This window comes from Corapipo altera, unplaced genomic scaffold (genome assembly GCF_003945725.1).
Source record: "Corapipo altera isolate COAL_440 unplaced genomic scaffold, ASM394572v1 97, whole genome shotgun sequence".
NCBI classification, from domain to species: domain Eukaryota; kingdom Metazoa; phylum Chordata; class Aves; order Passeriformes; family Pipridae; genus Corapipo; species Corapipo altera.
In genome coordinates, this window is record NW_020884998.1 from 51,573 (window position 1) to 65,655 (window position 14,083).

General features: G+C 49.0%; 1 protein-coding gene across 1 annotated transcript; it reads right to left on the reverse strand.

Moving 5' to 3' along the window:
* Window positions 1-3: 3 nt before the first annotated feature.
* LOC113958502 (tubulin beta-4B chain-like) lies at window positions 4-1,036 on the reverse strand (the record flags this gene model as incomplete). The annotated part of the gene is made up of 3 exons (XM_027666798.1): window positions 898-1,036; window positions 283-391; window positions 4-29 (listed from the first exon to the last, which is right to left on the reverse strand). Coding segments are annotated over exons 1-3 (192 nt in total), but the record flags the coding sequence as incomplete, so codon positions are not given.
* Between the last annotated feature and the right edge of the window lie 13,047 nt (window positions 1,037-14,083).

Below are 14,083 nucleotides of genomic sequence, written 5' to 3' on the forward strand. Positions count from 1 at the left end.
GAGGATGGCACGTGGGACATACTTGTTACCTGTGAGAGGAACCAGCACCAGTGTTACAGCCATGTAGTAAGCAGCCAGTGTCACAGCAGCCCTGCTGCGCTCCCATCTGCTGCTGTGGACATCGAGGGTGTGGGAATTTGGAGGGAGGTAGCTGGGGATGGGAAGACAAAGCAGTCATTTAAGCTGTGCAGGGGCATCACCCACTGCAGGGATGGCTGGGAAACCCCTCTCAGCACACCCTATGCCCCCTCCCCCGGGAAGCTCATTACAGAGGGGCGTTACCGGTGGCTTCATTGTAGTAGACATTGATCCTCTCCAGTTGCAGGTCGCTGTCCCCGTGGTAGCTGCCCGTGGGGTCGATGCCGTGCTCATCGCTGATGACCTCCCAGAACTGAGGGAACCGGAATGAATGGGCGTGAGGATGGTCAGCGCTGCCACGCCTCGCTCTCGCCCCCTGGCCAAATCCCCGCCACGTGGCAGCCAGGGATTCGCCACGCGTGGGTGCGGCCCCCCGGCCAGACGGAGCCACCACCGCGCCCCTCACACCCCCCGCCACCGACGGGAGGGGTGTGGCACCGGCTTGGCGCCCCCTTTCCCCGCCCGCCCCGGAGCCCTGCAGCCCGCCAGGGGCTGACGGATGGCAGCTGATGCCCCCGCACCCCCTTAACCAGGGCGCGCCACACCCTCGGCGCGGAAACCCCACCGCGCTCCCTCCGCCCAGATGCAACAGCCGGGAGCTGCCCCGCGCAGACCTTCCCGTGGAGAGCCGATCCCGACGGTACTCCGCTGCGGAAAGGAGGCTCTCCCGGCAGCGGGTCCCTCCGGTACACGCGGAGCGCGGCTAAGCGGGCACCGCCCCGCGCCCCGGGCAAGACGAGTGGGGCGCCAGCCCCGTACCTTGGCGCCGATCTGGTTGCCGCACTGCCCGGCTTGGATGTGCACGATCTCACGCATGGTACCGGTATCCGAAGGTGCCGCCCCGCTGCTCCTGCCGCCTTCACCTCCCTCTCCACCCGCTCCCGCTCTCGCTGCTGCGGCGGCCGCGCCCCGAGAGCCCCTTAAATGGGGACCCGCGCCCCGCCCCGCCACTGACGTCATGCGAGAGAGGCGCGCAGCCAATGGGCGGGCGGGGGCGGGGCCGAGCCGCGGCATTGTGTGCCGTGAGGGGGCGTGTCCCGGCGGGGGAGGGCGTGGTCTGAGGGCGTGGCTAAGGGCACCGCCCCGTCGCCGCGGTGCCGCTGACAGCGGGGACAAAGGCGTGGAGCGGCCGGACCGAGCCGGCCACGTGCGAACCGCGACACTTCCCTGCGCCCGCCGGCCCGCCCTCCCGCGGCCGCCGCCGCAGCCTTTTGTTCCCCGAGACGCGCAGCCTCCCCCGCCGCAGCAGCGGGCGTTGCCGTCGGGGGGGACCTGGCGGCTGCCCCCGTCCCGCCGCCGATGCCTCCGTTCACACGGTGCCGGCGGGAGACTCCCTTCCCCTCCTCGCGGGGGCACCGCGCCCCCGCCGGCATCTCCGTGGTTGCCGCCCCTCCGCCTGCACCAGCCCGCACTGGCGGTGGGGAGTCCCGCGCCCTGACCCGGTTCATCTGCCCCCTGCACAACACGAGAGGGGGTTCCCCCCTCTGCATAACCTCTCATCCGTCAGCCCTGCCCCCGAGCGATCCCCTCCTTCCTCTGCCCCGGTGCCGAGCTCGTCTTCCCTCTCTACGCCTGAAAAGGTCGGGTTTAGTCCCCACAGCTGAGCCAGGAGCCACTCTCCAGCCAAGGGACCCGCTCCGCGCTGTCTCCCGTCCGGCCGCAGCCACCAGCGACCCGCAGCCAGACAATAGACGGCGCAGGTCTATTGCTGCACAGGGCCGAGGGGCTTCAGGGAGGTGGTTCCCTTAGCTCTGCAGCAAGAGAGTCTTGATCTTCGTCGCTTCATTGCGGATTCCCAGATGCTGAGGGATGAAGAAAGGAAAGAGGGGGGCAGGGGAGAGTTGAACATTTGCTCCCCAGAGATGCGTCCCGTCGTTCATTTTCGAGCAGCCCAGTACGGCATCGTGGGCATTACAGCGGCGGCAGGGAGGGCAGGCGGGGGCCGAAGAGGAGGGCAGGGCATGGCACATGCCTACGCCGCTGGAGGAGGAGGTCGGGGGGAGGAATAGCACGGCAGAGCGGCACGGTTCCCGCCGTCTCCGGTGCCCTTCGGGGCGGTCATTGCGGTGTGTCGGCTCCTCCCCGGCATCGCCTGTTTCTCACCGCGGTCTGGGTTTGCGTGTGCAGCGGCGGAGGGTGCGGCCCCCCCAGACGCTGCCTCGGCTAGTCCAGGCTAGCCCAGGAGGGCTCCCCGCAGCCAGCGCCCGGCGGGACTCCACTAAACCCCGTTTTAATGACCCGCTAGATGAAGGCTACTTCATTTATTCTATAGTTCAGGTATTCTAGAGGTGCAGATAAAAGTACATCACCATTTCCGACCCATATTTCTTCAATATACTCTCTTCTTTGTTCTATCCACGTGCGGATGTCCCTAATCTTTCTAACGTGGTTTATGCAGATCGATAACCCCGCCTATGGATCACTCCAGATCGGGTCTTACATTTTTCCAAGGCAATCTGCAGCACAGCCTGACGTCCTCTGATTGATATACCAAAGCATCCACACCTTTCTTTTGTTCGCTTTACGGTGAGAAGGCATCCCATCTCAAAAAGCATGCTAGAAAAATACACTCTCACGTTTATCTCTTCAGTGGTGATTTTGAGAAAGATAAATCTGATCACTTGCACTTCTTGTGAAATCTGTTTTAACCGGCCTAAGCCAGGAGCAATTTAATTATTTGGTTGACTACGCTTTGCAAACAATGTGTAGCTGTAATTCCAGGCGAACATTTTGTTGTGGCATGCTAACTGCATAATCAACATCCACATCTATAATTACTTGTTCAAAAATAGCCTGTAGATTAACAACTCCAGGGGACCACTGACCGCCTCAGGTAATCATTCAAAGTAATGCCAGTCTTTCCCATGGCTGCGGTGGGTGTGCTCCTGAAAACACTGTCACAGCAAAACTCAGTTACAGCTGGTGCAAAATACAAGTATTGTAACTGCTTGCTACTATTATTTTCAAGTATTCTGTGTGTTGCACACTGCATATTAGTTTTTTACTAAGGAATTATTGACATTTCAGCGTGAAGGGGAGAAGCTGATTTTACACATCCTCCATACCTACGTTAAGCTCATTCGTAACAGCTTGAGACTTCAGAGGAAGCCATTTTAAAATCCAATTCAAGGAAAACAGATTATTCACAGGGGAGAAAAGAAACCCACCCTAACTGCTTTATCTTAAAATAAACTAACCCATATATTTGAAGCGAGGGGGGATTCAAGTATATCTTCTGTATAGAACTTCTTGAGACTGTAAGGGAAAAAAACCCCAAAACCACATGGAATATTTATTTCTAAAATAACATCTGCTTTTCAGAGGGATGAGGGAGGAAATCCAGGTCTAGGTTTTCTGCAGCCCCTAGACCAGGCTCCTTAGAGGTGAACAGCAGCCGTTCGAATCACTTCAGGAGACTTCAGACAAGATCCAGCTTAATTCGAAGGTAAGTGTTTGGGATTGAGGGTTTCCCAAAGGTTCGGCGTACGTTGTTGGAAATTACTTTGCAGGGAAATGAAGTGTTCAGCTGTTAGCTGCCCGTGCCCCTCTACCCCCTCTCTGTATCCGCCTCACACTGATGTGTCTGTCAGCGCAGCCCCTGCCCCAACCCCGGGGCCGGCCCTGGCTGGGCTCCTCCATCCCCATCTCCCCGGCAACCGGCCTCCCCGGCAGAAACGAGCTGCACAAAAAAAGAAAGGAACAAAAAAAGCCTGCAACGTTTTCACTCGCCAGGCTGATTTCCCAGAGTGTAAAAGCACTGCGGGTAGGAGACTGTGGAAATGGCGGCAGGGCGGGTGAAATGCCAGTTCACATGGTTGTTCACAGCCATTCTCGATGGACCTAAGAGAGGACGAATAACATGACCGCATAGAAGAATTTGTTTAAAGAAGCTCAGAGGATCAGAATAGTTTTATCTAATGTGTCCTCTCCCCACTCCCTTTGGTGGTTCCCATCCTCCCATCTGCAAGGTTGGGCGTGACAGAGCCTCTGTCTTAAGCTATTGAAGTGGTCACTGATGAAAGAAACTCCTGACTTCCTTGCTAGATGCAGAAGGTTGCAAAAGCCAGCTAACAAAAGCCCAAGGGAAGGACTTACTCATTTTACTTTATAATAGAAAACATGTGCATTCGTGGGATGTACTGCAGCACTGACTTTTGTGGGTCATTGAAAGGTTTTTCCTAAAAAGAAACTTGCTCTTCGTTTGAGAAAACAAGCACCCATCCCATAGCTCAGCATCCCATTTCACGGGGATCCCATTCCTTGTCTGTGGTTCCTCTCAGAAGGATGGAAATATCTTACAAAACTTGAAGTTATGCCCAAACCGTCAGGAGCACCATCTAGGTTTTCTGTATCTTGAGGAGCAGGATGCTGCAGTATATAAAAATAAGAAAGAATTTTGGATTCTCATAAATTGAGGGCTTATACCACATGCCAGGCTGGACATCTAGGGTGGCTCATTAGGTCACTTATGGCAAACCAATATTTCACTTCTCAGCATGCATCACTGTAACTTAGCAGACAATCAAGAAGGCATGGACTGGGAGGAGCCTGGGTACATTTAGAGGAAGTCAGGGTGGTGCAGATTAAGTGGGAACATTTTGCTAACAAAATTTTTTTGGGGTATCTCCCTTCCCATATGTATTTGTTGTTTTGCATATGGGTTGCTTTCAGGCCATGCCAGTGGCTGGACCCACCTGTGGCAGCTGGTGGGAAAGGACAAGACCGGTAGTAGCCATGGCTGTGTACTATGATCCCCATTAACCTTGCCCCCAACAAAAAATCCTGAATATAACACAGCCCAACTGCACAGCCTAAACCCAGGCTCCTGAGAAAACTGCTAAGCTATGGGAAAACCAGCAGCACAGCACCCAACCTAATAAGAATAGATACAAATACAGGCAGAGAGAAGATTATAGGAACATGATCATCAGTAGCTCAAGGATAGGAGAGAATCAACACCAGCATGGAAAACTCTGAGATCCTAAAGGAAGAAAACAGGGAGGTGATAGAAAACTGCATCAACGCTGAGCATGCATTCATGGAAGAAGCAAAGGCCAGCCCTCCTCCCTCTGTCTGCACCTACCTGGTCTGTCTCTACCCATCAGTGCAACACTTAAACCCCAGAGTTCACCAAAGCCAAGCTATCTTCAGACCACTGTACCCAGGATTGACAACAGTGTGTGCCCAATGACACATGTGCAGGGTGACCCAGGACTGGACAGTGAGGGATGGCCACACTGTCAGTGGTGGTCCCACACCATCCTGTCTGCTGGGTTGGCCACCCAAAAAGCCATAGTGTGTGAGACCTGAGCTGTGGTGCTGTATCTGCAGCCCCCATGCCCTCCTGAGCAGCACCCCAGGACAGCAAGGTCACCCGTACAGTGCTCTCATATTTGCCAGTGGGCCCCAGGGCCAGGGCTGCTGCCCTGTAGACCCTGTCAGTGCTGCCCATCCTGGGGGATCCTTGGCCTCAGCAGGGGTAAAGCCAGGGTCTGCTGGTGCGGCTGTCTGGGATTGCTACACATCCTCCCTCTCTTTTACTGCTGCTACAAGCCATTTTTTCTAGCAAATAGCTAAAAATATGCGACTGTCTCATTTTTGCTGAGTGCACCTGCCTGCTCACCAGTTCCTCTTTACTAGACAACATAAGGATTACTTTCATGAAACAAAAGATGGAGCAAGGCTGTCAGCCACAACTCCACTCGGCACTCTCAGAAAGGAAACCCCCCAGCCTCAGACTGAGGACTCTCACTGCAGCACCTTGTCAGTAAAAATTACAGCAGTAAGAAGTCCCAAAGGAGGCTCTGAAGGACACCCTGGCACCACACGACACCTTTCATGTGCATAGTGCCATGAGTTGTATACTTGGTCTCCCCGGGCACATGCTGGACCTGTGACAATGTAATTTCTTGTTTCATCTCACTCACACTAAGGCTTATGAGTATGCCCTCACATAGGCAGATAATAATAATTCAAACATCTATAATGTCTTCAAGTGTATTTAATAGATAAGAACATAAACTGCAGAAGTGCAAAAGAGAGATGAAAAATGGTTTCCCTAATTAGGAAATTATTAAATGACGAGAAGCAAAGAGTAGGTTAGGAGGCAAAGGGCAGTTTTCCTGCTATTGGGTGAGAGTGCTGATGAGAAATTGATCTGTTCTCTAATAAATCTCCTTGCCTGGCCACCAAACACGGCAAGATGCTGTATGGACACTTGGGTCCCTCCCTGAACCAATGATGGGAAGGCATTTTGATTCCTATGTACTCTGCTCACCAGGCATAAATATTAATAAGGTTCCAGCCTCAGTGCTGGTGCTGATGCAGCTGTTTCTACATTCATGTGGAACAAATTCAGTAAATGCAAAAGAGCAAGGCATGAAAGAAAATATTCACTTCCTTGTCTGAGTTATTCTTGAAATCTGGTCTCGGTCCTTTCTTTCCTAAGCAGGATTTTGCGTGTGTGTGTGTGTGTGTGTGTGTGTGTGTGTGTTCGAGTTGAAGTGAAATGGAGCGAATTTGCATAGTTTGAGGATCTTGTTGCAAATGACAATGTCAGAAGGTAGAACAGCTGTCAGACTCTCATTTGCAACCGTCAGGTCCAAACCTGGAACCGCAGCAACACAGGAGCCACATGCCTAGCAAATACTCCTTTTTTTCTTTCGATTCTTCTTGGTTAAACAATTTTTCTTTCCACCCCAACGACTCATCCTTGAAACCCCGACAGCAACACGCTGTCCTGCGTCTGTACCAAGTCGAGTTTCTAATGAATCCATTGCCTCTCTCGTCCAACTCAGATTTGGTGGGTTAGGGAAGCAAGAGTCTTTGCAACCGGCTTGAACAAAGCATTTTTTCAAGGTCTTCTGCCACCACCCTGCTCTCTTCTCCCTGCAGTTACGTTGCGGCTGGCAGCGCTGCTTGCTGCAAGGAAGAGTGTGCTTGTCAACTCGTTAACACTTTCTTTTTCCCTTTGCTAAAGGCATGGTTGTGCAAATGAATTGTAAAGATCTTATCAGGCAGCTGCTTTGGCTGCTCTCAGCGCCTCTGATACGCATATTCAGAAGACTGGAAAGAAAAGAAATACAATTTTGAAGGCTGAAAAAAAAATGGCCCCAGATCACTCATATGCATATTAAATCTCTGAGTTACTGGCAAAGAAAATGACTGTTCGAGAGATTTCTGTCTCCCCGGCATCAGTTGCCCTCCCGCGTTGGGTTGGAGGGAGATGATCTGAGTATCAAGAGCTTGCAGCCGAAAAAAGCAGGATTTGGGGGAACCGCACAGGGCTCTGCTGTGCTGTCAGTTCAACAGTACAACCGTTCCCCTGATGGCAGGATTTACACAAAGGCTTTGATCATCTGTTTTATCAAAGCTGGAAGCATCCTTACCAAGACAGAACCGGCAGCAGAGATGAAAACACTGTTTCCAGCCCTTCCTTTCCCTTGTGTTTTAAGGACTCCCTGCAGCTGGGGTTGCAGTGATGGGGAAAAGGTGGCAAAACTGGGGTGTGGTAACACAGAGCCACATTGTCACTCGAGGAGAGCAGTGTAAGTGCTTGGTAGGTGCTTGTAGGGGAGTGCGGGGGAGGGAGTCAATCTGCGCCCGCAGAGTTGCACGGGTTTTATAGGTTGAGGCCTCATCGTTGCACGGGTGGAGATGCAGGTAGGCAAGCAAGCCATCCAGCAGTACGTCAGGAGTCCACACTGCAGCATTTTGCACAATTGTTCAGTGAAGTTCATTATTACAAGGTCTATCTTCTGCTCTCAGGAACTAGCAGATATTTTTTCAATTGATTTCTGTAGAGGCTGGCTCAGATTCTGAATGTATTAAAAAAGGTATCATTCCCAAATGCCATGAACACCATTGTACTCTTTTACCATTTTCCCGTTTCTGGTTCTCCACAGGATTTAGGGATACTTTTCACCTGATTTGTGTTTGTCTCATGAGAAACATATAACAATGTCTCTTTATGGGTCTTCATGCACACACTAACCTTTCAATCATAAGAAAGGCCACCATCCATCCCAGAATGCTTTAACAACAGCAGCAGCAGCACCTGGCACCAGCTTTTCAAACACCAAGCAGAAAAGGGAGATAATTTCTCATGGTTTCTGAGAGGCAGCAGGGAAAGATATTTTTCAGTTGCTGTTCAAGGGTGGGACAAAGATTTTTTGAAGACACAGTTTCAGCCTCTTGGGATCCTATTGGACTTTGAAAATACAGTAAAAGGACTCTGATAACATTTTCCTAGGGTGGTATGTTCTGACAGAGAAACTATTCTGTCTGTTCTGTTGTCATGCAAATAGGTAACACCCCCATTTAGTATGAAGTATCATTTTAAAAGTTTTTTACTTAGGAGATTGGAAACAGATCACTGAAGTGATGTTTGTGAAAATTATATTCTGTGTTATCATCAATAATATCAAATGCACTGACTAGGTGGTAGCAGTGGCTGTTTGACATACTTGTGCTAGGAAATAAAACACATCCCTGATCTAAATCATGCTTTTCAAGTTCTGTACTAGGAATGTGGAGAGCCCGGCTGAAGCAGCCATATCCTTATGGATCAGGTAACATTGGGCTGTTCTTTAGTAATGTACAGGTATTAAACTACTTTTGAGATATTCACTCTTATTGCTAAACCACTGTGTTCAACAGAGCAGGAAGGAAAACCCAAGACAAAAAACTGGATTGAGCTGAGGTTCTTCTGAGCAAACACTGGAGGGCTGCTAAGGGACAATGCTAGGCCTGTTAGCTTCCATCCTTTCCAGGGAGGAGGATGCAAAATAATCAAAGCTGATTTTGTACAGCTAGTTTTGCTTGCAAAAGGCAAAATTAAAAGGCCATGGCATTACTTTAAAAAGTAATGAAAGAGAGTTGCTGTTTGGAGAACCAGATGAAGAGGCAGGCCCTTACTGGCATGCTTGAGAATGGGAGAAGCTGTATGCAGCCAAGTCCAGTTGGAGCTTCAGGCTAAGAGTCCTGTGACAGAGACTATTAAGTCTGTGGCGCAGTCTAGGGAGCAAAAGAAGCTTCATGGAAATTCTGGCATCAGCAGAGGGAAAGTACCCAGAAGGGTGGGGAAGAGACCAGAAGTTTAGCAAGTCCTATAACCATGATAACAGCAAACTATCTTTCAAAAAAAAGGAATTTCATTCTACTCCCAAAACAACTAAATGTTGGTCAAACCTTTGTTTATGTGACTGCCAGTGCTGCCTGTTTGAATCAGTAATTTCCACAGCTAAGAACATGACTCTCTGCAGCCTGAGCAGACAAGTCAGTCCTTGAGTCTACAGCACACTGACATTCCCTCTGGTTCAAGAGCACAACATACTCTACGCATGTTCTGTACCCTGGCCTTGCATCCTGTCAGGTGACACAAGAACAGAAAAATTGCAGCTGTTGTATGTCACATAAGATCTAGGAACTGGATTGAGCAATATAAAGGAAAATATTTTTCAAGACTATCTCATGTTTTTTTCTTCCCTTCTCAGCCTTTCAAAAGGTCAGTTCTTTTAGGCTTTCACATCTGTGCCCTTCCCTGTCAGATCAGAGGTACGTAATAACCCATCGCACCTGTAGATCGCACTACAGCTGCTGGCATTTGTGCACCAGAGTCAGTGTTGGTGAGCTGCTTTGGGATTCTCCACCATGAAGTGGTCTATCTGCATATAAAATATGATTTCCAGTCGGCTGCGTAAACCTCTTCTTGTCCCCGAGGGGAACAATGAGTCACTCTGTGTTAGTGCCTCCTGTCCAGTGCTACGAACCCACATGTCTCAAATGCTCCAACAGATCAAAGACAAGTTCCTCCAATGACTCATATGACAATAAAAGGAAACTGCCTGATTTGATAATAGCAGGAATTTAGGCTGGACTCACAAAGGTTCTTATGAGCTGTGTGTGACACAGAGCTTTATTCAGCTGCAGGTAGATAGGCAATGGTTATTGTGCTCTTCCAGTCTGCAGGGGAGTGAAATAAAGCAGAGTAGAAGGGATTTGCACAAGGTCACCATGTCAGTTAGGTATGAAACCTAACAGCTATGATTTCTTGATTTCTAGTCAAACACACTGTGCAAAGTGATCTCAAGAGGCAGAGAATCACTGCACCAGGTGCATTCCAGGCCTCATCCCACCTGCAGGGAAATCCTAACAGGGGAGGCTACAAACTCCACCAAAAAAAAAAAAAAAGGTGAAAGCTGGTACCTCAAGTCTTTTGGAAATCAGGAACTGAATTTCCTTGGAGGTATGCCTGCCTAAGGACCAAGAGGTGCACGAAGGACCTATCGTAGCAGTTCTACTAACACTGTCAGAGTAGCTACAGCAGATGTGGAATTGTTTATACATCTACATTTTGTATTTGCTTACTGGTGGTTCCCAGATATGTTTTTCTGTTTGTTTGTTTGTGTGGGGTTTTTTTATTTGGTTGGTGTTTTGAGGAGGATCTGGCCTTGATATTAGTCTGGATTGTGAGATTCATAGCATGAATTTGGTGCAGTCCTCTTGCCAATCTCTTAAACTGTGATTTTCATACAAGTTCACGAGTGTACTTCCTCCATTTTCTGCAACTCTTTCAAAAGGTCCAGCCTGGATTATCTTTCTATCTCTTTTATAGGACTGTATGTCAGACTAATCAACACTTTGACAAAGCGTTTTGAGTCCTCAGGTTACCCCTGTAGCCATGGTTAGATATTTCAGGAGCAATTGCCTATCACGTCTAAACCAATACCCCGTACCAGGATCCCAGGAAAAGGTTTTGAGCAGTTTGGTTACCCAAACTGACTAATCATCATATTAGATGACCACTAGAAAGAAAGACTGGGTCAGCCTCATCTTAAATTGGTTTAGATGGCCACAGCATCACAACCGTGGTGACTGTAAAGTGTAAGCAGATACACTTCTCCCTTTCTTGCTTGCCTGATTCTGCCCTCCATGATGCCAGGACAAGTATTTGAGCAGTGGTACAGCAAGCTACATCAGGGGACTGATCCAGCTGAGAAAAATAATCCAATGATGACAAAAAAACAAAGTATTTTTTCCAGCTCCTCAGGTACTCCACCGGCACAGGGAGAGAAGAGGACCCCTTCAGCCACTGATGAAAGTCTACACACAATGAGACTCCAAGTCTCAAATGAAGTAGGCCTCTGAAAGTCTGGGACTGCAGCACAGCTACTGCTGCAGCAGCCCGGTACCATGAAGCCTTACCGGAGGAGTTGGTAGGCTTTTTTTGGCTTTATTGAGCAGTCATTTACTCCTTTGAATAAAGGATAACAAATCAAGAAAACTAGCACATCCTGAGGCATTAACAGGAGGTTCACTGACACACACTAATGGTCAAGTGCCTTCTCACATATCAAATTCAAATTTTATTCATGCAGGAGCCAAAGCACAGAATGTGTTTTGGAATCAGAAAAATTTGCTTCTCCCAGTGATATCCCAGTTCATAACTATGCGCTTTACGTCTCGTAACTCCATGGTTACCAGAAAGATTTAGTCCTGACTTAAAACTGTACTGGAGGGGAGACCATGGTCAGTAAAAATCACAGTTTAGGATCTAGTGACTCCCGTGGGCAATCTAACTTTTGGAGAACAAGGAGCATAGAAGTATATACATTTACACCACATCTCCTGGGGCTTGGATCTCACCTGAGCAGCAATATATATACATATCCATATACACATGCAGAACTTTTCCTAAGATCATTAGTTTGCTCTTCAGTGTCTCACAGCAGCTGAGGCTCATTGTAGCCTCAGACCTGACAAACAAGGCAGACTTATGGGTGCTGCTTTCAGGGCCACAGAAAAAAAGATGAGCATGTTGAAGGAAATGCAAGGGCTCCCATACACAGTTAGAGAGTGCTTTCCCCTCTCATTTTGCAGGGCCTCTAACGACCTTGCAGTGCTGTAATCAAGAATTTAATTTCACATTTGATGATCTGGTTCTGCACAGCTCTACTCACTCCTCACACCTGCATTGCAAATAAAAATGCTTAAACAGCATTTTATTTGCTAGATGTTTTTCCTCTTTTGAGCTTAAACAAGAATTTAGCATGATTTATGGAGAGCAGCTGCATTTCACAGAAAAGCATTAAATACACAGAACTGCTTATGTGCAGAGGAGTCCTGTGACTTACTTTTAGAGGTCTGCAGGGCTTACAGAAGGAAGTTATAATCACTTTGGAGAAGACTCCTGATGAGAAGAGGAACAGACCACAGCGTGATGAAATAGGGGCAGCTCCCCATAGGGAAAAGCAAGACTGTAGACAGCTTTGGAAGAAAAATAAGAAATTTTTACTTGATGTGGAAAGACAAGGGAATAAAACAGACTGCTCTTACTTCAGTCTAGCAGACAATTTAAACATAGGTTTAACACACAAGGAGGCCAAAAATTCTGCTTGGCGGGAAGAGACACACTGGGCTGAAACCTTGCTAGAACAGATCCTCCACTAGGACTTCACTGCAGAAGCCATCTCTGCCTCTGAATAGTAGAGAAACTGACCCTGAACACTTAAAGAAGGATTTGCCTACATAAATAAATCTGTCTACAAAGCTGTGCTACACTTTACCTTTCACCTCCCTTAGAGTCGATGGAAAACAGTCAAGAGATGTTGCTTCTCACTCAAAAGACAGACCTAAAGCAGCTCAGGTGAACTATGCCCTAATGTTTCCTCTTCTCTTCCCTGATCAAGTGAGCCTGGGGCAAATCTCCTCCACCACCTGCAAGTGTCTAATCACAGGAATCTCACCACCACCACCTGGGTGGCTCCCAGCAGACATTTTATCCAATGCCTAGATTTTTATTCCTGCAATGTTCCTGGCCTGTGATAGTTTTTGCTGTTTTAGCTGGCAGCCCTACCCACCCACTAAGTGCAGAGTGAACCTGCAGCTGCAACAAGCAGAGAGAGGGAAGTGTTTGGTGTATGCAGCCAGCACTCGATCCCTTCCAAGGTGGCTTTTGTCACATATTTGCCTGCCTGATTTCACAGATGGCACAGGTGAAGTGTCAGTTTGCAACAGGGTACTAGGACAGGGAGAGACTGATTTTCGAGCCCCAACACAAGCCTCAACTCTTGCACTACCTCACCTTGTGAAAGGCCAACCCAGGCCAAGGCAAAGAGTTGGGACTGGCAGTGGGGTAGGAGCACGGGGGAGAGACAGGTAACAGCACAAGCCTGATACTGCCTCAGCAGCGAGGCTGGGGACAGACATAGCAAGAGTCTGACACCATACATCCCATAATGCATTTTGTGAGCAGCAAGTGACAAATGTAGGGCAGGGGAGGTGGCCTGCAGCCCCCCCTCTCTCCAAGCTGATCCTGTGCCGTGGGATGTTGGGGTTTGGCAGCTGAGCTGGGCTTAGCTGCCTCTTGGGATTTAGTGTCGATGCGGCAGCATGGGCAGATATTAACAGGGCCGAGGATTTTGTCTTTTGGCAGATGCCAGAAGAACTGGAGCGGCTCAAGGAAGAAAAGTGATGAGCAGTTCCTTTCCCTCCCCCCATTTCTTCAACGGGAAAATGAAGTCTTAGCACTTGAAAATGGAAATTTTGATTTCTAGAAGCATGTAAGAAATTGGAGGCAGAGGAAATGCTGATTAAAAAGCCAACCTGTATCATTAACTTGCATGTTCTTTATGCAGAGATGATCTGTGCCCGTGGCATTAAGATACACGTTTCCCATTGTAGAGGGCCCACGGCCATGAGGGAGTCAACAACATTCTTATCAGCAACAGACGGTACAGTTTAGAGAAAATCCTTTCCAGTAATGACCGACTTAGCCGTAGTCCAGCTGAAAGCGTGGTGAGCACAAAATTCACACCCAGAGCAAGGCTTTCTATTATTCATGGTTCCATATTCTCTGGAGCTCTGCAAACCCGACTGGTTTGTTTTGTAATCTCCCACAACCCTGAAAATCTCCAGAGCTGAATGAAACCAAGGTCGCCGTGAC